The 22650-nt window shown below is 46.8% G+C and overlaps 1 protein-coding gene across 7 annotated transcripts in view; it reads left to right on the top strand.

Annotated features, from left to right (window-relative positions):
* GBF1 (golgi brefeldin A resistant guanine nucleotide exchange factor 1) overlaps nucleotides 1-18842 on the top strand; it is a 106310-nt gene extending 87468 nt beyond the window's left edge. For 5 of the 7 annotated variants that reach the window (XM_065638457.1, XM_065638455.1, XM_065638459.1 and 2 more), the window contains 19 exons: nucleotides 2063-2299; nucleotides 3221-3314; nucleotides 6208-6384; nucleotides 6877-6941; nucleotides 7043-7166; nucleotides 7747-7818; nucleotides 9202-9296; nucleotides 9748-9901; nucleotides 10119-10341; nucleotides 11991-12154; nucleotides 12476-12722; nucleotides 13086-13285; nucleotides 14249-14399; nucleotides 14816-14946; nucleotides 15305-15406; nucleotides 15992-16105; nucleotides 16327-16504; nucleotides 16712-16849; nucleotides 17196-18842. In XM_065638457.1, coding sequence (XP_065494529.1) covers nucleotides 2063-2299; nucleotides 3221-3314; nucleotides 6208-6384; nucleotides 6877-6941; nucleotides 7043-7166; nucleotides 7747-7818; nucleotides 9202-9296; nucleotides 9748-9901; nucleotides 10119-10341; nucleotides 11991-12154; nucleotides 12476-12722; nucleotides 13086-13285; nucleotides 14249-14399; nucleotides 14816-14946; nucleotides 15305-15406; nucleotides 15992-16105; nucleotides 16327-16504; nucleotides 16712-16849; nucleotides 17196-17482 — 2953 coding nt within the window. In that variant the 3' untranslated portion in view covers nucleotides 17483-18842. The remainder of the gene's footprint in view (nucleotides 1-2062; nucleotides 2300-3220; nucleotides 3315-6207; nucleotides 6385-6876; nucleotides 6942-7042; nucleotides 7167-7746; nucleotides 7819-9201; nucleotides 9297-9747; nucleotides 9902-10118; nucleotides 10342-11990; nucleotides 12155-12475; nucleotides 12723-13085; nucleotides 13286-14248; nucleotides 14400-14815; nucleotides 14947-15304; nucleotides 15407-15991; nucleotides 16106-16326; nucleotides 16505-16711; nucleotides 16850-17195) is intronic. The other 2 variants (XM_065638460.1, XM_065638454.1) reach the window with 1 other exon arrangement.
* The last annotated feature ends 3808 nt before the right edge of the window (nucleotides 18843-22650 follow it).

The following is a 22650-nucleotide window of genomic DNA, read 5'->3' as shown; positions in this document are numbered from 1 at the left end:
CCATGGTATTTTAATCCACAGAGCTTAAGCCAGAGTTAAAAAATACATTGCTTCTATCAACATGTAAAAGAATGGCTGAGCAAGACCAGCACATGTGAAATGCTGGATCTAAGAAACCTCTATTATCCAGAACAGGCCTTAAGCCTTCTTTAGGATGTTTTATGTAGTGTTAGAGAGAGAATCTCATCCCCAGGACAGCACTGGTGCCCTGACATAACATGTCCAGGTCTCAGTTTAATTTTTTCCTTTTGAGCTCTTCATAGGAGGCTGCTGTCTGCACCAATCTCTTTTGCCACCCCTGAAGCTCCTGGCACACTGACTGGTATTTGAGGAGAATTCTTGGTGGCTGAGGCCCTTTTGTGCATAGACGAGCTCTGGGCGGGGAGCTTGAATAACAGCTTGGCAGTCTAGCCTATCAGTAAATCCAGGCCCAGACAGTTTGAAGCTGAGAGGATTACATCTCCGAGGAGGCAGGATGTGACAGACTCTCAGCTAGTTTCAGTCCACAGTGGCTCAGGCTGGAGGCAGGGCAGTGTGATTAGGCTGACCCTCCCTTTTGAGCCTTTTCTGGGAAGGTGGGGAAGCTGCTTGTACTACATATCTAGAAATTCTTTAGGAGGTAGCTCTAGCTTTCAGATAGAGCTCTAGTTTTGATTGGCCTCTCTCCCCTGAGGGTGTTCTTAGTGTTTTGAGTAGTACCCTGGGAATATTCTCATATCTTTCGGTTATCTGGTGCCTTTGTCCCAGTCTGTTCCCCTTTATCCTCCCTTCACCAGATACTTCAGCCTTTTCAGTATGCTCTATGGCTGAAACAATTGGTGTAGCATTTCAGTATTGCTCCATCTCAGATAAATTGCCCCAGTGTCATAGTTGAGATTATGGAACTGTTTGTTTTCTTTGTATTATTATGAGGGGGAAAAAAATCAGACTGTAATCTGTACAGAGTAGTGCATTATCTCTTCAGGGTCTCAGCATTTCACTGCTGAGCACAATTTCATTTCCTGATAATTTCCAAGTAAACCCATTCACTTGCTTCTGTTAATATTAATCAAATACAGGTACTTAGAAAATATATGCAATTGACTGCAAACACATTTCCTATATAATCTCAGTAATGATTTCTCTTGTCAAAATATGCAGGCACCTGAAACTGGGAAGAGCTTATTTTTATGAATAAATCAAGAGTTTTTTTATAGTTGCTGTTAACACATGAAAATTGCTTCTTTGGCAACTGAAGCTTGTTATTTTTTGATTGTTGCAGAAGGACCTCTGCTTTTCAGATTGGCTGCAGTCTACTGTTCATAGCAGATTTGAGACTCTCTTTCAATAAGTTATTAGATAAAAGGGTTATCTCTTGTGCAATGTTACCCAAGTTTAGGGAGTATGTATTTAGGCTTGACATATTTTAACCTGGGATTGCAAATACTTTTTGGCATTAATCGTAATTGTTTTATTAATTTTTAGCTTTAATCCAGTTACAGTAAGGAGCTGTGGTACCTTGGTTATGAATCCCCCATCATACATTTAGTTGCTTGTTTTATCTTTAATTTTATACTGCTTGGCTTTCTGATATTTGATTTTGGCATAATCTGAATACTTGCATTATTCTTATACAAAGGTACTCCTGCCTGCTGTTGGCTGCAGTGGTATAACTTTTTTTTTTTAATCTGGGAGTATGAGATATGCAGAACAATCTTAATGGGAGGAGAGTTGGGATGGGGGCATGTGAAGCTATGCCAATGTGCTGTCCAAAATTTCCCATCATTTAACTACAGTACGTGTTGCATTTTGCACTTGTAGTGTTAGGTAGCTGCTTCTACAATACTATCCTTACACGGTTGCTGCTGGGTGCAGCTTTGAGCCACCAGATTTCATATCCAGGCTATCAAAGAGGGGCAAGGGAAGCAGGCAGGCATAGGAAAATAGGCTGTTTCAGGAGCTGGCAAAACCACTCCAGAGTAGACATCACTTAGCTTTGGGACCACATAATTAAAGGCATTGTGTAAATGTTAGGTTTGGCTCAGAATGAAAAATTCAACCTTTCTGCCTTCCTCTCTTGTAGAAATGATGAGATAGTGATGCCAGAAGAACAGACGGGCCTGGTGAAGGAAAACTATATCTGGAATGTCCTGCTACATCGCGGTGCAACTGATGAGGGAATATTTCTCCATGTACCTCCTGGAAGCTATGACCATGATCTCTTCACCATGACATGGGGGCCAACCATTGCAGCACTTTCTTATGTTTTTGACAAGAGCTTAGAAGAAACAATCATCCAGAAGGCTATCTCTGGTTTCAGGTAACTCTTGCGTTCAGGAAGACCCAGAAGAGTTAAAATGTAGCCATTGTCTCCTGTTTACCTGCTAGAGATATCACAGTGAATACCAACTGGTACTTTTCCTAGCAGTTGAGCATTTTATTGTGACCTACAGTCCTTCAGTTTTATTCTGTCATTTGTATTGATTCATCCCATCTTGGCCTCTCTTGGTTGTCTCTCACTGTTTGCTTGACTGCTGTGTTTTAAAAAACAAAGTGCCTGGGGTATGTATTTTTAAACTCCAACCTGGTTACATTTAAAGCTGACATAGCTGTGCTGATTAGCAATGAGGGGAAAAAGTCACCCTTAACTTGCACAGTGATGCAAAATCCCTGTATATGAACAAAACCTCTCGTGTATATGACGCCGTAGCTGAGGCTGAATGACGTGGAGATTTTTTTTTTCTTTTTTTTTTTTCTTTCCCCAGATGACCAGTGTTCAAAATACTTACTGTCTGTGAGAAACTGTATTGGAACAGTATTTGGTCATGCTTAGATCCAGACCAAATGATGCCTTAAGCATAGTTTTAAAGCTCTGTTAACACACTGCTGTAGCCATGATCTCTTGGAAACTACACCTTCAACACTATTCCCAATCTGAGCAACATTGCCTTATGTAAAGACAGGAGATGAGGTATATTGGCTCAGGTGCAAGTGGTGTGTCTGTTTAGACTTGCTTCTTGAAAGCGATCCTTGCATCAGCACAGACAAATATCAGAATGTATGGATGAGGACTGAGATTATTTGAGAGATAATAGTAGACTTCTATACATCAGCAATCATTATGAGTGGATGGAGAGCAGGTTCTAAAATGTCAACAGAGAGGCACCCTGATTTGCTGTCCTGTAGACAGACTTGTCTGTGCTGACTTATTACATTGTTTTCTGTTTTCTTCTTTCCCCAGGAAATGTGCAATGATTTCTGCACACTATGGCCTTAGTGATGTGTTTGACAACCTCATAATTTCTCTCTGCAAGTTTACAGCCCTCAACAGTGAGGTGAGTTTGCAAGGAAGGGGAAGAAGCATGGCTTTTAGTGTATGAGAGCCCTCTTCTTATGTTAAGCAGTAATATTTGCTTGTTTTAGTTATCACTGTCTCTGTAGGTATCTAGCAGCCCCGGCCCAGAATTTTCTGGAGGAGGCAATGAAAAGTGTGTAGTGACGTAGGACTTCATGGGACAAGTTCAAAGATGCACAATTTCCTTCTACTCACAAGTGGCAGTTTGTGCAGGGCAGAATGCTGTGATATATAAGTGTTTATTCAATTTACTTGATCCGACGAGGCTTAGATCTCCCTGTGATCAAGTCAGTGATCATCCATGATCCCAGCCAAGTTTATGCATTTCAGCTATTGAATATTTTGTTATAAGGCTTATGCAGTGCTAAGAGGGGCTGTTTTGTGAGCTGTTCTTCCAAAGTGTAGGGGCTGTGCTTCCACCCAGCATAAAGAGGTTAGAGAAACTAATGATTTGAGTTGTCGGTTGGTGTGTGGAGTCTGGTAATAAGATTGGCTGTTAGCCCCACTTTTGGCAAGCCCTAAAGACCCTTTCTGTGGATTGTACTGTCAGAATAAGTTCAAGGTACAGTGTCTGGTGTAAGCTTTTTGTGCCCAAATCTGATTGTGTGTTACAGCATCAGCCTGTTTTTCCCCAAGGTGTTTGATAGACAGTGTGTGGCAGACCATGCTTTGTGCTAAGGAGAAGATGACAGCAAGTCCTTTAAAGGGTCAGAACTCAGAAAGAATCTGACAGCATTGCTCTGAGAACCAGTGTAAGACCCACACTGAGCAGAATAGAACTACCGCATATACAAAAAAAAAAAAAAAAGGGAAACAAGATCATTCAATCCTGAAAGCATGGGAGTAAAAAGGCCAAGACAGGTGATGATTTTTTTTGTCTTAAATCCCTTGAAGGGATAGCAGAAAGGGAACAGTCCTGCAAAGTAATCTAGTTAATAGAATTAGGCTGCAAGGAAAACGAATTGTTTGGACTGTGTGTTTTATATCACTTGCTTTCTGGTATTGGTAGCAGTGAAAAAGTACCAGGTTGGCTATTAAAAAACAAAGAAATCCCAAGCAGTGGGATCCCAAGCAGTGGGGTCGCTTTAGATTCCCTCTTCCTCCACAGCTCACAACAGTAAAGTTGAAATACTTGATCCTCTCCAGGCATACCAGACCTTGATACTAGCAATAGATAAACCAAGAAGAGGAATTTCTGCCATGAGACAATTGTTTGACACAGATTTACACAGTAGAAGTGACTAGACTAAGCCCTCAGAGGCACCAACTATTGCCAGCTGCATCCCATCTAGTTGTGGGACTAGAACCTGGAGCAGTCCGATGTCTGTATAAAGTAAGCAAGTATGTCTTTGGGTGGTGACACAGAATCAGGGACTTCTGGATTTGAAGATGGCTGTAAGTTCTTAACTTTGGCTAGGTTCCAAGTACAGCAATTACTTTCTGCTGTCCTAAATTCCTGTAAGGCTTGAAGACATCAGTGGAATATGACAACTGAACAAATATTTGACAGACAGTCTGATGGAAGGGGAGAAGGAGAGGCTGTCTTCAGGGGCTGAGGAGACAAAATGAAGAGCAACTGTTAGAAAGCAAGAGAAGAACATCAAAGTGTCACTTAGCTGCTAGTCACTTCCCAAGTCAGATCACGCTGGTGATGAGGCATCTTCTCCAAGCATTGCAATAGCCGTGCATGGCCACTTTGGTTTAAAGAAGAAGAATGGAAAGGAACATGGAGGAGGATTAAGTGATTTAAGAGGAGCAAGTGCCCTACTTCTTGATCCACAGTTAAGACTCATACTGACTTGTGTATAAGTAGTAGCAAAACTCCTGGTGTTGTGGCTTGTTGCCACAGTCCAAAACCAGGCATATTGATGTTTCTACTCTGAAACTTCAGTGATATATGTATTTGTGTGCTTTCTCCTTAGCAACAATGGAAAAAAAAATGGGTTGTCACATTTCTGCCAGACCTCCAGATTGGCACTTCTAATGGAGTTACCTCTAAATTCAAAGACCCATTTTGATAATAGTTTGACTGAAGCAAGAATTAGTTTTTCTGAACCTAAGGTCTGAGATTGGAAGAGCCATGCTTTCAGTCCATCCTAGCTCCTGTCTTCTCTTTCCTTTCCTGATGAAGGTATAAGTATGTGTTTTGTCCACATAAGCAAGTGAATGGCAAAGCCCGTGTCTTGTCAAAAGGAACATCGCAATGAGCTTAAGTAACTGCAGAAACATGGAGCATGTTACAGGGTCTGATACAAGCTCATGTGGTTGTTGGGTTTTTTCTTGTTTTGGCAGCATACATTGGTTGGTTTAAATGACTTAGCACACTTCTTTTATATTTTGAAAAGCTGTGAGTACGTTGAACAGATTATGAGGAATTATGATCCAGCAATTATTGGTAGAGACAGTATGTCCAGGTTGATCGCTCTTGCTTTGAATCTTGCTGTTTAGTAGTAGGAGTAGCTTTGCAAGTCAGTAAAGCTTTTGGTCATAGTTTCTTTCTCTAACAGTAGAGAAGAGTAATTGGTGCTTCCAGAGGAGATGTGATACTTTTTGTAGAAGGCTTTGATCCTGGAATGAGTTCCCATAACAGAAGAAAATACTGTTAGTGAGTTTTCAGCAAGCACTTTCAAAATATTCTGTATTGTTGTTCTTGGAGAGCTTATGTCTAGGTGGCTCAGTGATTCAGCTTGTACCAGATAAGCTGTCTTTGTCCTTGTATGTGTGCAAAGTGAATATGAGCTGAGGAGTTATCCAAGCATTGTACACAGAATTGTTGTCTTTCTCGTAACCAGTTCTGAACAGTTTGCCCTAATTTGTGTAGAAAAGAAAACATCTCTTGCTGACAGATTGCCACCCCCTCTTCTTCCCTGCAGTCTATTGAGAACCTGCCCGCTGTTTTTGGAAGTAATCCCAAGGCCCATATTGCAGCGAAGACTGTGTTTCACTTGGCCCATCGCCATGGTGACATTCTGCGAGAAGGCTGGAAAAACATCATGGAGGCCATGCTACAGCTTTTCCGAGCAGAGCTGCTGCCCAAGGCCATGGTGGAGGTAACAACAGCTGGCCCATGGGTAATCGAGGAGTAGGGAAGTTGGAAGCTGGCTTTTCATAGAACCAGTTCAAAGGGGAGGAGAGCTCTGTTGCAAAGGCCTGGCTTTGGTAAAGTGTGTACAGAGCTAAAAAGGCTGCAAAGGGTGTAGTGTTCAAGTTATCCACAGCCTTCAGCTTCTTTCGTAGGGTTTCATTTTTTTTCTCGTTCTACTTTTTGTTGGATTTGAGAAATTCAGTATTACTTGAACAGATTTGAGTATTGTGCAGAAAAGGGACATGCTGATAGGCATGAAGTATTAGAGTACAGCATTGGTATTGCCAGGTGGGTGTGGCACTTTACTGAAAGGCTGAGGGGGTGAAGAGCTGGGGTTGACTGCCTACACATGGGCATTTGGGTGTAGTGTTTCATCGCTAAGTGAAACGTTACAGGTTTTGAGGGGAAGGCTACAAAGAAGCAGACGATTGTATCCATGTTCTGGTCTGTCTTCCAGGTCGAAGACTTTGTGGATCCTAATGGTAAAATCTATCTGCAACGTGAGGAAACACCATCTAACCGGTAAGTGGTATAGATTGTCCAGGCAGTCCTTTTTGTACCAAAGCTGGAGAATAATATGATTTCTTGTTTTCTCATTGATGATGGTGTCTTCTGATTTGCAGTGGTGAATCTACAGTGCTGAGTTTTGTGAGCTGGCTCACCCTCAGTGGGACAGAGCAATCTGGTATGAGAGGGCCATCTACAGAGACACAGGAGGCAAAGCGAACGGCTCTAGAATGCATAAAGGTAACATACAGGCTGTAAAAGAACCTGCTTTTTGTTCGTGGTGACAGTACTATATGGATAACAGGCAACAGAAGCATAAATATGTATGTTTCTAGGCAGTATTGCAGGTTCCAGAGGATTTGGGAATTGTAAGAGCATATCTGCGTTGACAGCTAGAGGGTCTTATGTGCTGTTATGCACAAATGTAGTAACAAATGAAAACAGGAACAATCCCCTACATGAAGCTGGGATCTGCCTTTGGCATCACAGTCCTATAGTTGAAGACAGATTAATAAATTCTCAAATGACTGATCTTTTCCAATACCATGTTAAAGCATATGGTGCCAACAAAATCTGAACCTGGGGTTTGAGCAGTATGTGAACAGTGGAGTTACCTGTTAAAATCTGTCTAGCACAGGTCAGGTCTGTTAAAGGTAATTGATGTTAAAGGAGTGAACTACCTGGCAAGAGTTTTTCTCCAGGTAACTGTGTTAAAGCCACTATCTGTATCTCTTCTGGAAACAAGCAGTGTTTCTGGAGGATCTGTTTGTATGCTTTCCTCATCCCCCAGATGCACAGTCCTCTTTTCTGTCTTTTGCAGCAATGTGATCCTGAGAAGTTGATCACAGAAAGCAAATTCCTCCAACTCGAATCCCTCCAGGAGCTCATGAAGGTGAGGGAGATATTGGGCAAGGGACTGGACTGGCAATGGAATAAGTATGCTATGTGTGATCATGGATATTTGCTGTGTACTCACCTAGCTACTCTGTCTCTGAAGGAGGTCTTGGACCTATTTACGAAACCAGTCATTAGTTCAGCTGTTACATGTAACCTATGTGCTGGCAGCCACAATTGTTTTAGTAGTAGAGGAAGAATTAAATTGTGGAATGCATTCTAAAAGCCTTGAGGAGGTCATGGTAAGTGTTTGAAAATATGCGTAGCTCTGTGTAGGAGCTTAAGCTTATGTGTTTTTTTTCTTTTCTGGTGTGCTGTGTGCCTAATGAGAGCATTCTAAAAAGCCACTTTAGAGGCAAGAGATATACAGAAATATTTGTGTGCCTCTAGGTAGTGTGGTATCTGGCTGCTCTGGGAGATGGAGTTGGAGTAAGACTGGACTCTATAGCCTTCGGGCTAGAGAAGCTGCTCTCCCTGGGGGAGGGTAGGTAGTTACCTGGTTCTAGTAGTGGCTTCTCAGGCTAGTGTGGAGTTTGAGACCACTTCAGAGTGTGGAATGAGTCTGGCTGCTCTCACCTTTTCCAAAAGCAAGAGGTGCAGTGCACCCCTTGCAGAGATGCTGTGTGGGCTGGCAGCGTGTGTTGCCTAATTTCATGGCTCCTTAAAGGGCAAGTGCCTTTCTCTTCAGGCTGCTGTAATTGCAATTCCCTGGCTTCATCAATAGGATGCATGGCACTATTTAGACTTGTGCTAAAACGGAGAGATTTATTTATCAAGGCTTGCTGCAGAGGTTGAGAAGAATAGGTATTGAGTTTCTAAAATAAAGATGATAATTTGGTAAACCCCAAAGAACAATACTTAAAACAGCTAAAGCAGAACTTGCCGTTTGGATCACACAAAGACCCCTATGTTGCTGGCGCACATGCGGAAATGGTGACTCATTTTTTGTGTGCAATGTCAGTTCCAGGGGAACACTATGCTCTTACCCCTATTACGTCAGGAATTCTCCCTTCATATGCAAGCTTATGGCTTAAGAGGAATAGCTGCAGTATTCGTAGTAATTCCTCGCTATGTCTTGCCTTTTCCATACTTCACATATTCTTAGCAAGAAGCTGCTGGCTTTCAGAATTCCACTCCGAGAGACTTTGTCAGAGTTCAACATTTTTTTAAGTTCCTATTGCATCTTGCACAATAAAAAAAATAACAATTTTCCATATATTTAGCTTGACCTCTATCCAAAGAGTTTTTGATAAACTATGCCTGAGCTCACCAGGCAGCAGAGTGCAGTTTTGCCCAGACTCAGAGCATTCTGTTGGTCTTCATTTGTTGGTCCCCCAGTTTGGGGGGGTTGTGATTCACAAACATCTCCTGGCTTTTCTAGGCTCTAATTTCTGTGACTCCTGATGAGGAGACATATGATGAAGAGGATGCTGCCTTCTGCTTGGAGATGGTTCTGAGGATTGTGCTCGAGAATAGGTATGACCTTGAAATACAGGCAGATTCACTGTAAATGTCCCTGCTTTACTGCAGCTGCTGCCTGAGTCCAGGGAATGAGCTCCTTATGTGCTTGATTTGCCAGCTGAAGCAGCATGTGGCTGTAATTTCAGGGCTTAGCAATTCCACTCTTGCATGTGCAAACAGAGGGGCTATTCGCCCAGGAATTATTGCTCGATATCCTGAGGTTTGGAGAACATAAACTAAACTCTGGAGGGAAAATTCTCCCACCTGATTGCTTTGCAAGTAATGAAGTAAATAAGAAATTTGATGGCTTTGTTGTTTCTATGTGTCTGTTCTTATATCTGCTGGCTGGAGTTTTTCTTTAAAATGAAGAAGTACTGGGTTGTCTGTAGTTCTGGGAGAGGTAGCTGGATCACGCTTGTCTCATGTCCTTTCATCCTGCCCTTTCCCTCCTCCTTGTTGTGGCTAGGGACCGTGTGACCTGTGTCTGGCAAACTGTCCGAGACCACCTCTATCACCTCTGTGTCCATGCGATGGAGTTCTGCTTCTTGGTGGAGAGGGCAGTGGTGGGGCTGCTGAGACTGGCAATTCGGCTCCTTCGTCGGGAAGAAATCAGCGCGCAGGTAAGGGATTTTTGAAAGTCAGTTACTGGGGTTTTTTGGCTACACCTGACAACACAGTAAACAAATTGTCATTGGATAGGCCCACATTTAACCTGTCTGTGCTGCAGGTAATGACAAACAGCAGTTGTAAGTAGCTCTAAATAAATGAAGGGGGACTTTGCTGGAGAAGGGTGTGTAAATAACAGGGTCCGTTATTCTTCACTCCTCCTCTGGCCAGGTTCTCCTCTCCTTACGTATCCTGCTCATGATGAAGCCAAATGTGCTGTCCAGAGTTAGCCATGAGGTTGCCTATGGCCTCCATGAACTCCTGAAGACCAATGCTGCCAACATTCACTCTGGGGATGACTGGTACACACTCTTCACCCTCCTGGAGTGTATTGGGTCTGGGGTGAAGCCGCCTGCAGCCCTGCAGGTTACAGCAAGGGCAGATAATGACACAGGTAAGACAGGCCAGCTTTTGCTAGGAAATCTGATGCCTGCGTGCCAGATAAGCAGCTGCTTCCTCAAGCTTTTCAATTAGCAAAGGGGACTGCAAGAAAACAAAGCTGATATTAAACTACATTAGCAAGATTAAAGACCAGCACCTGCTGTTCACTCCTACCCCTTGGTCTGTCCCCGTCTCTATTCTGCCATCTCTTCCTCCTCCGTGAGCAGTGGTCCAGGTGCCAGTCCCTGGGGGAGCAGTGGGAGGAAAACTGATATCAGTTGTAGCAGCTGTAGAAGGTCTTTGCTCTACCCAAGCAGCATTTTCTGCTGGTTGTGGTCTGATGCCTTGGGTAATACAGCCTTAATCTCTCATCTGAGTGTGTAATGTAAGCCCAGCTGTTGTTCCTCTCGTACTTGCTGCATTTGTGGGACTGACTCTTTTCTGTCACCATTTTAAGAATCTCATAAAGTGAGTTGCTCTTTAAAATTCTATTTCCAAATCCATTTGTGTTCAGAGTGCCTGAACCATTCCCACAAGACCAACCTACTATTTCCCACCTCTCTTGACTGTGTTAGAAAGACAGTCTTTTCAGCAGACTGCTCCTGTTTTGCTTTAGCCAGCTGGCAATGTGTTTGAGGCTGACAACCTCAGACTTTTAAAGCAAACAGCAAGAAAAGGCTTTTCCAGAAGGCTTTGTTTTCCTCTGCTTTTCTAGAACTTCCTTGCTAGGTCCTGATGCTTTGTGCTAGACAGATTGGAGAAACCTGGGTTTTCTGCAAAACCTCGATGGCCTTTGCCCTCTGGGCTAATGCTGGGCTGTCTTCTCCCTTTTTTTTTTTTTTTTTTTAACTGTTTCTGTCTTTGCTGATTGAACAAACTACTTGACTGTGGCACCTTGCACATCAGAACCTTAGTTCTTTTCACCTCCTTCTGAAAATGGTGCACAGCGTTCACAGCAAGTCTGTCTCTCTGCTGGTGAGTTTCTAGATAATGTTGAATGATAGAATTAATTTTTGCTTCTAAATAACATTATGTCGGTAGCTTAAGTTTGGCCCTCCCAAAGATTTCTGTGCTTGGGACATGTGGAATTTAAGCTTATCCTAAAGGTCAAAGAAGGTAGATCTGACAGGTGTGAAACATGCTAATGTACATTGCTGTTCATGAGAAAGACTTGACCAGTATTAGTGTGGAGCTGAGTGACCCCAGAGGCCCAACACGAGTCATGTCATTCCATGTCGTGCTTCTGGAGTTGTCTTGGCTGAACCTAGCACCTCCAGTAGTTCTTAAAGTGTGTGGTACCTCTGATTCTTCCCCCAGGGTCAAAGCATTGGACATCCTGCCCTTTTTAAATCCATGGTCATGCTGACAAGTGATGTAGTAGAGCATGGAAAGCCCTTCCCTCTGAAGGGGAAAGCCAAATGTACCTACAAGGGAGAAACAGTGTCAGAGTTGTGTCTCCTGCTGTCTCCTGTGCACTCTCCTGTCATAGTTGTTCTTCCTTTCACAGGAGGAGAGGCTTGGCCCAGTTTCTTCCAGGGCCCACAGGTGGTTCCTAGCTGATGCTGATCTGACTAATTGGAATTGCTTCTGCCTTATCCACAGCTACTTTTCAAAGTTCTTGATTTGGCCTTGATCTAAAAATCTGTGCCTTTTGTCTTGAAGGTGCTCAGTCAGACAGCGAAGTCTCCTCCTCCTGTCATCCAAGTGACATGAGCCTGGACCGTGGCTACACCTCTGATTCAGAGGTGTACACAGACCATGGGAAACCAGGCAAGATGCATCGCTCGGTGACAGATGTGGATGTCATGAACAGTGGCTGGCTAGTGGTGAGTAGTCCATGGGCTTCTGGTGCCTGAAGACTACTCCTAGCATGGTTGTGGGCAGAGGATGTGGTCGGGAGAGAAAGAATAAGACAGTAGAAAAGAGAGCTACGATGAGCTGACAATGTAAAGGGAGGGTGGGGAGGAGATACAGACGGAGAGGAGAAAGCTTGGAGGCAAATGAGGAAGAAAGGGAAATGGATCCTACAGAAATGTTACCTGTTGGCTTCAGAAGAAAAAGCCTTGCAGCGTGTGCATGACATGCTGTTTGTTATGTTGCCCTCTCCTGCTGCCCTGTCCTGCTAATCCTCTTGCTCTGCCCTGCAGGTGGGGAAAGATGACATCGACACCTCCAGATCCACTGCCGGGCTCAGCAGGCTGGGACCATCTCCTCTTGTCAACCAGTACAGCCTGACTGTGGGGCTGGATTTGGGCCCACATGACACAAAGTCTCTCATGAAGTGCGTAGAGTCCCTGTCCTTCATCGTGCGAGATGCTGCCCACGTTACTCCAGAGAACTTCGAGCTCTGTGTCAAAACCATCCGCATCTTTGTGGAAGCGAGTCTGAATGGGGGTAAGATGGCCTTTGATTTGACAATTAGGATCAGGCTTGGGGTGGCCAGTCAGCAAGAAGTGTGAAGTATACTGTTAGGGAACAAGAAGAGTGTCCTGGCTCCTACTGGAAGTGGGGACCTTATTCTTATCCCTCTCTCGGGGTTGGAGGAGAGGTCTGGAGCTGAGGTGGAGGTAGCAGTATCAGCTGTTGCTGAAGGCTGCTCCTGAGCGGTGCTGGGTACCTCTTCAAGTGGGTAGTTGTTACTTCACAGGACAGGAACCACCACTGGAGATATCAAAAGGTGGCTGCTGTGTATGTTCAAAGGCAGAAAATTTTGTGGTGGAGTGTGTGTATGATACATTGCTGCCTTTCACTTTCTAGGCTACAAGTCCCAGGAGAAGAGGGGGAAGAGCCACAGGTATGACAGTAAATCCAGTCGGTTAAAAAAAAAGCCAAAGGAGAGCTCCACACGGCGATCACGGGTCTTGAGCCAGCACCAGGTGCACACGCACAGCGATGAGGACGAGGATGATACCATCCCTGCCAGCTACCACACTGTGTCTTTACAGGTTAGTCAGGACGTAAGTATAGCAAGGATTTCCTCCTCTCCTTTCCCATACTTGGGGCCTTGCTAGGGAGTCGCTGGGATTCTTCGTGGGGCAAGGGTGTCTGCATCCTGGCTTAGTGTGCACTGGGTGGCAGAGGGTGGCTCTCGCGGCAGTGTGCGGCTCTGCAGTGAAAGAGGAAGACTGCAGTTTGGACAGGCAGAAGCAGAACAGCAGTGGAGAGTGAAGTTCTGAAAAGTGAGGAGGTCTGGTGCTGTGAGTCAGTATAGTAGGTAAGGTGGACATGGATCAAGGGTATTTGGAGGCATGAAGTTCCTGTGGGACAAGTGGGGAGTCTGACAGGGCGTCTGAGCTTGTGGAGAGGGAAAAGTCCTGTGGGCTGAGGCACTGGGATTTCAAGTACAGAGGACCGGCATGAGGGAGTCATTTCTTCCTCTAGCTGGTACTTCAAAGGTGTGAAGGCGCGGGCCTGCTGACTGCCGGGTTGTTGGACCTCAGTTTAATAGTAAAATTACTGGAATGCTGTCATTTGCCCATATGGAGCTGCTCTGAAGGAGCTTTGAATGTGCTTCATTCTTTTTTGGTTTAAAAAAAAAAAAAAAGGCGGAGATTTGTCCCTGGACAGCATAGCTGAATCACAGGGTTTCTCCCCCTGCTTAGAAAAGTCAATGCTCTCTGCCAGGAAAAGCTCCATTCTTTCTCCTGGCAGGACTGGGATGCTGTTCCTCGAAGATGGGATTGACATGGCTACTGAACTGACACAAACCTTGCTGAAGATGCCCATCACTTGGCCACTTAGGAAGGGCACAAGTAGCAGGGCCTGACACCATGTTCAGAGCTTTATATGGTTATGTACTTACAGGAAGCAGGCTTGAGTAGCTGGGAGCCTTTTAGTATTGCTTTGGGGAAGAGCAGAGACCAGGGTTGCTTCAAAAATTTAGATCCTATGTGTTGCTTAATGTGATGCTTGACTTGCAGCTCCTGGACCTCATGCACACCTTGCACACACGAGCGGCCACCATCTACAGCTCCTGGGCAGAGGAGCACCGCCATCTAGAGACAGCGGGGAGGAAAATCGAAGCAGATTCACGAACACTGTGGTCCAACTGCTGGTGTCCTTTGCTACAAGGTAAAGCCATCCCCTTGTGATGAGAGTGAGCAGAGACACGTCCAAAATAATGGCAGCACTCATGAAAGCTGAGGAGCCAAGAACTTAACTGCAGAAAGCAGGCAAAGGTTGTTTTTAGGGTCTACTCTAATTGAAAAAGAATTTGGATCAGATCTGGAAAGGTATCTTTAGCATGGGTTAGCTGCCAGCTCGCTTCTGGACCTGACATTAGCTTCCCAGTGTGTGGCTTGGAACAAGTATAATCCTTTTTCTTGTTTTTTGTTTTTTGTTTTTTTCTTTTTTTTTTCTTTTTTTATTATTATTTTTTTCAATAACCCAGAGCATGCTTGATCTTCATTAAACTTTTCACTCTAGACTGGGGAAGTAGGGATGTGACACTTTCACCATGGGTTTTTCCCTGAATCCCTCTCTTGCAGGTATTGCCTGGCTGTGCTGCGATGCCCGACGCCAGGTACGGATGCAGGCACTCACTTACTTGCAGCGGGCCCTCCTGGTCCATGACCTGCAGGCCCTGGATGCCCTGGAATGGGAGTCCTGCTTCAACAAGGTAACCTCCTGGCTAGGCTGGGCATGTAGGCAGGACAGCATTGTCATGAAGAGCAAAGCTGTGTGCAGGAGTGGCAGAAGGGTGGCTATTTCAACACTGTTTCCTTGAGCAACTTGTTCACAACAGACAAGGTGTTCCCTACTCTAATCCTGTGAAAAGTTTCTTTCTGCTTGGGATTCTGACACAGCCTCTTGGAGTATTGAAATGAATCCATTCATTTCTACTTCCCATTGCTTCTCCCATGCTCTGTGCCTAGAAGCCACTAATCCCAAAAGCCAGTTCCTTCCTGTAAGGCTGTCTATGCAGATCTCATCAGTCATTTTTCAGCTCTGAAATACCAGTGTGTCTGACCCAACAGGTGCTGTTCCCTCTGCTAACCAAGCTACTTGAGAACATCAGCCCAGCTGATGTTGGTGGGATGGAAGAAACTAGGATGAGAGCCTCAACACTTCTTTCCAAGGTGAGTGTGCCTCTGCTGCCTGAAAGCTCAGAAGAAGACATATGTCTGAAGAAAACCAAACTGTTTGCTGTATCGGCTTCCTAGCATCCCTGATCTGGATGGGTGTCAGCTAGTTTGACTGTCTTCAGTGCTGGGCTTCTCCATCACCTTCTGCTGTTGGCACATGCCTTCTTTCCAGAACTCTTTCCATGATCCTGGCCTTTGGAAAAAATGTCAGGAAGGAGATTGTGGTTTCATGAAGGATGAAGAGAGAAGTATTTCACCTGGTACTAGTTAAAGGCAGTCTGTTCTAACGGTGAAATGACGCATGTCACAAGCTGATAGTACTGACCTGAGGCAGAGGGTCTGAGAGGAGTGGCAGACATGGTGATGCAGACTGCAGTGGCCTCATGCCAAGGAGACAAGATCCACTCCTCTACATGTGCAGCTCAGAAGCATGGAGGCCTCTGGTGTCTGCAGGCTGGGCCCGTGCATACTCCCAGCCTGCCACAGGGAGGGAGATTCCAAATTTGCAAGACTGGCTTGTCAAGCTGTGAGCAGCAGCCCTGATATTACTTGCTGATAGAAGTTGTGTTTTTTTTCTAGGTGTTCCTACAGCATCTCTCCCCGCTGCTCTCACTGACCACCTTTGCTGCGCTGTGGCTGACAATCCTGGACTTTATGGACAAATACATGCACGCTGGCTCCAGTGACTTACTGGTAAGGTGCTGAAAGTGATGCTGCAGTGCTTTGAGCAACCATTCATTGGTTTTAACCTTATAAACTTGAAAGGTGGTTTGTTTTTTTTTTATTTTTGCCTTTTAATCCTGTGTTCTCTCCCCTTGGCCTCTTGTTTCCAAGGCAGCCCATCAGCTGTTTTGAGCTTTTGTTCATTGCTATATGTCCATTCTCTGTGTCTTGAGGAGTGTCTCTGATTACAGCTGGAGGCCATCCCAGAGTCTCTGAAGAACATGCTTCTTGTAATGGATACGGCTGGGATCTTTCACAGTGCTGACTCTCGGACAGGATACTCAGATCTCTGGGAGATCACCTGGGAGCGGATTGACTGTTTCTTACCTAGGCTGCGAGATGAGCTCTTCAAACAGACAGTCATCCAAGGTACAAGGGGCTGAGAAACCTTAAGAAAACAGGTCTTTGACCTAGTGCTTGCACCTTGTCCAATACCCAGCTGCCATAGTGTCTGGGGGCTGATGAAATGATGGGTGCAGGAGGCTGTTAGAGCTTGGCACAAGGAGGCCAAACTGAGAGAGGGCAAAGGAGTGAGAAAATTGGTGTGTGGGCTCACTGCTTGTTTTGTCTTCCTAGACCCTGTCCCCAGCATACCAATGGAGCAGCAGCATCAGAAATCAATAGTGTCTGCCCTACCTCCCTCTCCTGTGGGGGATGTGAGACCGGCCACCCACCTGGCTCCTTTGGAGAAGCCCTGTGAAGTGGGTGCCAGTGGTGAGTCCTGTTTGCTTCTTTCTGGAATCATCTTCCCAGTACGTTGGCATGGATCTGCTTTTCCTTGGTTTAGCATGATCTACAGTGACCAGGTCTCTGTTGTAGAACTGTTGTGCTTCCAAATGGATAGCTTGTGACCTTCTTGCTGAGGCTATTGGGGTGGGCAGAGGTTGGAGCAGAATGCCTGTGATGGGTACCTGCTCCTCAGGGCCTTGCATGAAGGTAGGTGGAAGAGGCAAGTCTGAAAAGGCCCCTGAGTTGATCTTCAGCCCTGCTGAGCTTTGAGCTGAAAGGTGACTTTGTCAGGGCCTGTATAAGAATGTATTTTGTCTCTTCCTTTTTACAGAGTCTGAGAGAGCCACTGCACCTGCCTCGCCCACCATCAGCACCTCTGCCTCTCCTTCCTTCCCAGCATCGGCTCCAACAAAGACAAGCCCCGTTACAGACATACCTCCTACGACAGCACAGCCACCACTCATCCTGCAGCCTCTCACCTCTCCCCTGCAGGTTGGGGTGCCACCTATGACTCTGCCAATCATTCTCAACCCAGCCCTAATTGAGGCCACCTCTCCTGTTCCCCTCTTAGCTACTCCACGGTCCACTGACCCCATGACAACCTCTGAAGTCAATTAGTTTGAGGGTGTCTTGAACTGTCTGCTGAGGAAGTTCTGTGGTGGAGGATGCTGGCCAAATGTTCTCTGGTAGTGGGCATGTTTGCTTTAGGTGATGCTAACCTGAGCAGAAGGGCTGCTGCCACAGTACCCCTGGAGCATGTCACGTTCTGCTCCCATCTTGGGACAGCCACCTAGAAATCTGCCTAAAAATCCGTCTTCTTGGAGGGATGCCTGGTTTCACTGACCAGTCTCCTTCCTGCCTTCACAATCTCAGGGGCCAGGCAACGCCCACACCCAGCAGCCTGGGACCAAGCTGCCACCAGTTCATCTGGTGAAGAGGGAAAACTCTGTGAGGTCACACCAGAGAGGGGCTGCAGTACAGGACTGCCTATCAGATTATTCAGTCCAGTCCCTGGACAATTCTCCAGCTATTCCCTAGCCTTCCTGCCTACGCTTCTGGTCGCACTGCTTTGTTTGAGCTCTGGGCATGCCTGGGTTTAGCAGGTTGAGAATTTTGTGTAGAAATGTGGATGCTTACAGTGCAGCTCCCAGCTTGCTGCATAGGGCTTCTTGTCTGCTGTAGCCACATGCTTTCCTTCTGCAGCACAGATCACAGCAATCCCCATGCCAGACAGAGCAAGGGAGCCTGGTGGGGGCAGTGCTGTGTTCCTCCCTCCTCCTCTAAATGTAATTGGGGTTTCTGGTTGGAGACAGCAAATTCAGAAGGCTCTGCCTAGTTGAGCAGATGAGAAGGAAATGCGTCGTCCTGTGAGCTGAGAGCAGAGCACCATGGCCATCTCTCCAACAGCACTTGGGGAGCCTCACCCCTGGACTGCACAGCAGTGCTGTGTTGTCCACCACTCACTATGTTGGCCTTTTAGTGTCCAGCCCCATTCCTTAGAACATCCTCTTCAGCTAGAGAAGATGTGGGGATCTGTGGCACCTGGTGACAGATGCCCAGCAAGTCTGCTCTGCTTTCTCTTGGAAGCTCTGCAGAGATTGCACCTCTCTGCATCTTCTAGTTGTTGGGAGCCCACCTCCTTCTCCATCTAGAACATCCCTGCAGCTGAGGCCCTGGTAGTCATTCTAGTGCTTCTGCCTTGCAGCAAGGATGTCCTGCTCTTCCACCCCCTCCTGCCCAGAGCAGAGCTGGCTGCCTGGCAAGTGCTGCATCTCTGTTCTTCCTCCTCTCTGGGTTAGTTGGCTAAATTCTCAATAATACCAATCTCGGAAATCCCACTGGTGACTGGGAGGGGCATGGGTGGGACTCCAACCCAGTGTATACTGTACTGAGAGGATCCTATGGTTGGGATGGGAGTACAGCCAGTGTACATATAGGGTAAATGGCTACAAATCCAATGGACTTTTTACAGTGTAATAAATGCATCCTGTAAATGAATGCTCCAGTGTTGCACTCCTTTTCTGTCGTCGTTCTGCAGCTCAGAGCTTTGGGAAGAGAGAAGTTCAGCTGTTAAGGTGCTGTGCTCAGCTGCCAGCCCCCTAGCTTGATACACCAGGATCCTCCAACAGTGTGCTCAGTCTGCGGGGAGCACGGGGGGAGTTGCCCTAACAAATGGTCACCTCGTGGTGGGGCTGCAGTGGAGGGTGGCCATCAAGGGGCTAAGCAGTAATGGTTCCCATCATAGGCAAAGTGGAGCAGTAACAGTGAGATTGCTGCTCTTTCTGGCAACAGTTTAGATTCAGCTTTAAAATTTCTGATGTTATGTTGGTGTCTGCTCATGCACTGCCGGGACTGAGGGCAAAGACCAGGGCTACGGACCAGGTGCTCTGCAGCATCTCGGTGCATAGCCAGAACATGGACCTTGGTGACAACCTGGCTGACTTTGGAGAAAGGAGCATTTTCTGTCTGAGGAAGAAATTCTCATTTCTGCTGACAGGATTCGGACTTTGAGAGGGCATGAGACATCCTGGGCTCTTCCAGGGCTACTGCTTGCCGTGGATATGGACAACCACACATACTTCCCTCCTGATAGTTTCTACTTTGTCTTGTGGCAAGATCCATGCAGTGCCACAGTGTCCGTAGAGCTGTGTGAGGTACCAAAGCCTTCCCTATCACAAGGATTCCAAGAGACTCTTACGGGCCTGATAAGGGGTTTAAAAACTTGGAGTTTGTTTGAATTACATGAGCAAAGATCTAAATATTGCGTAATGGAAGAGTAATGCGCATACTAGGAAAGTCCCGTTAATAAATCCTGGTTCCCTTACCCCATTTCCACCATTCCTGGCATATTTTCACTACTGCAGCCTTCTCTTCTTCACCTTCTGCTGCTTTCAGATTGTGTCCTTCCAGCCCTGGGATGTCTTCATTCATGTGTTCAAATCCTTGTGCTGCCTGTGGCCCTGTGTCCAACCTGCCTCTGTCTTCTGTTTCTGAGCCTTTGCTTCTGTTTACAGCTGTGTTTTTCTGAGCTGTCTCCAAAATGCTTGCTGAAACCTTTAGATGATTAACTCTGCAAACCATTGCTCAATTGTTAAGTGTCTTGATGTCAGCACTACGCCTTCTGATCTCCAGATGGTCCTTCGGCTTGTGGTATGGTGTCAGCTAATGGCAAAGCTCAGTTTTTCCCACTGCCTTCAGGCAGTTGTTTTGGGGGATGCTACGTTTTAACTGTGTTTGCAAACCCAGTTCCTACTGGGAGCATTACATCTTAATTCAGACAATTGCGGTGCAAAGCGAAAGCCACCCAAGGAAACTGCAGGAAGCAGGACTGGACTGGAATGGAAAAAATGTTGGCTGGAAAGACAGACAGAATTGCACTTTAAACAGTTTTCACTAGACTGTAAATAGGAATGGACTGGGGAAAAAAAATCTTTTAATGTTGTTTAGATTTTGCAATAATGAGGTTTCTTGTGTTATAGAGAAGAAATAACAGGGAAAGTGTTTGAGCTGAAAGGAGACCAGAATCAATTGACAGGTGGCATGTGCTGTGATATATTTTTATCAATAAGTCTCTTGAACTCTATTTGTAACTTAAAATACATGAAAGACAGTCACATTACCAGTGGCTGTTGGTGAAGAGCGATGTTCACAACACTACCCTTCAGATTTGTCCCAGCATATATTTTTCTAGTCTTGGACTTTCTTTTCATTTTTATGGGTCTGACTCACTGTTTTCCAGAGGAGGCTGGACAGACATCACCCTAGTTTGGATTTATGTACCTCTTCTGTTCCTGTTTACATCTAGAACTTCACAGAACAGAAGTAAGTATTGGGATTTAGTGTGTATCAGTAGGAGGGGTTACTGTGGAGTTGGTGTTTTCCTCGTAGGTGTGAAGCTTCCTAGTGGGAGAAAGCCCTAGTGAAAGATAAACCCTGACTGTAAAAGATAAATTTGGCACAAAAACTTGTGAAACTGAAGCAATGCTGCTTTTGGATTCAATTTTTAAATGCTCAGATTCAGTTTTTAAATTGAATCGAGCACACTCAGAAGACCTGGTCTGTAGGAAAGATCTCCATTAAGTATTTTCCAAACAGTGAGCTGGCTTTTTTAGGAGTTACTCTCACTCCTAAAAGTGCCAGCTGTTGAACTCCTGGGAAAAAAATGCTCCTGTTATGGAGCCTAAAGTATCCTGTGCCCTGCTCCTTTGCCCCATGGTGTGGCAGGCAGCCCGGGGGGGTTGTACCATGCACCCCATGGCCTGGGAGCAACCTGAGCCCCCTACCAAGGCTGCTGGAGGCGGCAGCAGCTGCACTGTGGCTGGCGCCCACCGCCCTGGCCAGCATTGTTCCCACCGCCTCTGCCCCCGCGGCCGTGGGGGCTGCCGGGACAGAGAGGGCCTGGCCCCCTGTCTGCTGGCGGACAGACATGCAGGGGCAGCTTAGGGAGCATGACCGGCTTGGGAGCAAAGCTCTGGAGTGCAGTTCCCGCAGCAGAAGGTCAGGGAACTGACATGCTGAACAGCAAAGAGAGACCCTGAGCCTGCAAGGAGGCTGCCCGGAGTGCAACTCAAAGTGCAGAAAGAGGAGGTCCTCCAGACTACAAGTTCCAGTGTGCAACATGACTCCTCCAGTTGCATAACCTGCACTCTGGCCCCAGCGAGGTGGTGGGTGGCTGGAGCTGTTTGCCCCGCAGGCCAGGGCAAGGGCTGTTCCCCAGCAGCTCATCTCTGCAGAAGGGAAACTGTGGGCTCCATGAGCAACCAGCCGCTATGGGTCCAAGGGGCACGCGCAGCTTTTGGCTGCACCAGATGTTTTGGGACTTGTAAACAGATGCCCACAAGCAGTGGCAGAGTGGGATAGTGGGTTATTGCTGAGTTACTGATAGGGAAATGGGGCTGCCATAGCCTTCCCGCAGCCTGGCAGCTCTGCCAGATGAAGTTGTGCTTCCTCTTCTCAAGTTTTCTACTAAAGAAAAACGTAGATTTCTCAGAGCAGCAGGGTTGGTGGGTGGCTGCTAAACTTAATCCCCGGTTGAGCCATTTATAGAAAGTGTCTGGGAAAGCCGAGGTCACACTAACCAGGTCAGGATGATACGTGTGGTGGCTTGCAGTGTGTGTGGGTCAGCCAAGGTGTTGCTAGCCCTTTGGTGAGAGTGCAGGATCAGGCCTGAGCCTTGTCCTCGGAAGGAAAGGCTGAGCCTGTGTTAAGCTTTTTCCCATTAGGAAGAAGAGGGGACTGAGCATGGTCTTCTGCTCCCGGCCATTACCCAGCACTGTAGCTAAGACAGTGCCCTTTGGGCTATGCTTGCTGGAGGAGCCCACGGCCCCGTGGACATGGGCACAGGGATGGTGTTAGACACAGAGAGAGCATCACTGAGGAGGCGGTGAATCCTCAGCACCCTGCAGCCAGCAGCTGCAATCCCATTCAGGCTGCAGCTCCGGGGAGGCGTGTTTGCTGCGGGGCTGTGCCCCGCCGTCCCCTCTGCGCTGTTGTTGCCGAGCAGGAGCCTGTCCCTCTGCCCCGGCTGTGTCCTGCGCAGGACAAGGCTCAGGACCGTGCTCTCGGGGTTGCTCCGGCCGCAGGCTGCCTGCCCGGCGGACCCGAGCGCTGGCGGCTCCGTGCAACCCTCGCTCCCTGCCTGCCGGCCGCCGTCCCCAGCTCTGCCCGGCCGCGGCTGCCGCCGCATCCCCCCGGGCCGGCAGCGCGGCCGCCACGTGGCGCTCGGGGCCGCGCCGGGACGTCCCCGCTCCGCGCCGGACGGGGCGGGCCCTGCCCGCCGAGCGGGA

Source organism: Caloenas nicobarica, chromosome 7 (assembly GCF_036013445.1).
Source record: "Caloenas nicobarica isolate bCalNic1 chromosome 7, bCalNic1.hap1, whole genome shotgun sequence".
NCBI classification, from domain to species: Eukaryota; Metazoa; Chordata; class Aves; order Columbiformes; family Columbidae; genus Caloenas; species Caloenas nicobarica.
The sequence above is the reverse complement of the archived record's forward strand: the minus strand, read 5'-3'. Positions and strand labels throughout refer to the sequence as shown.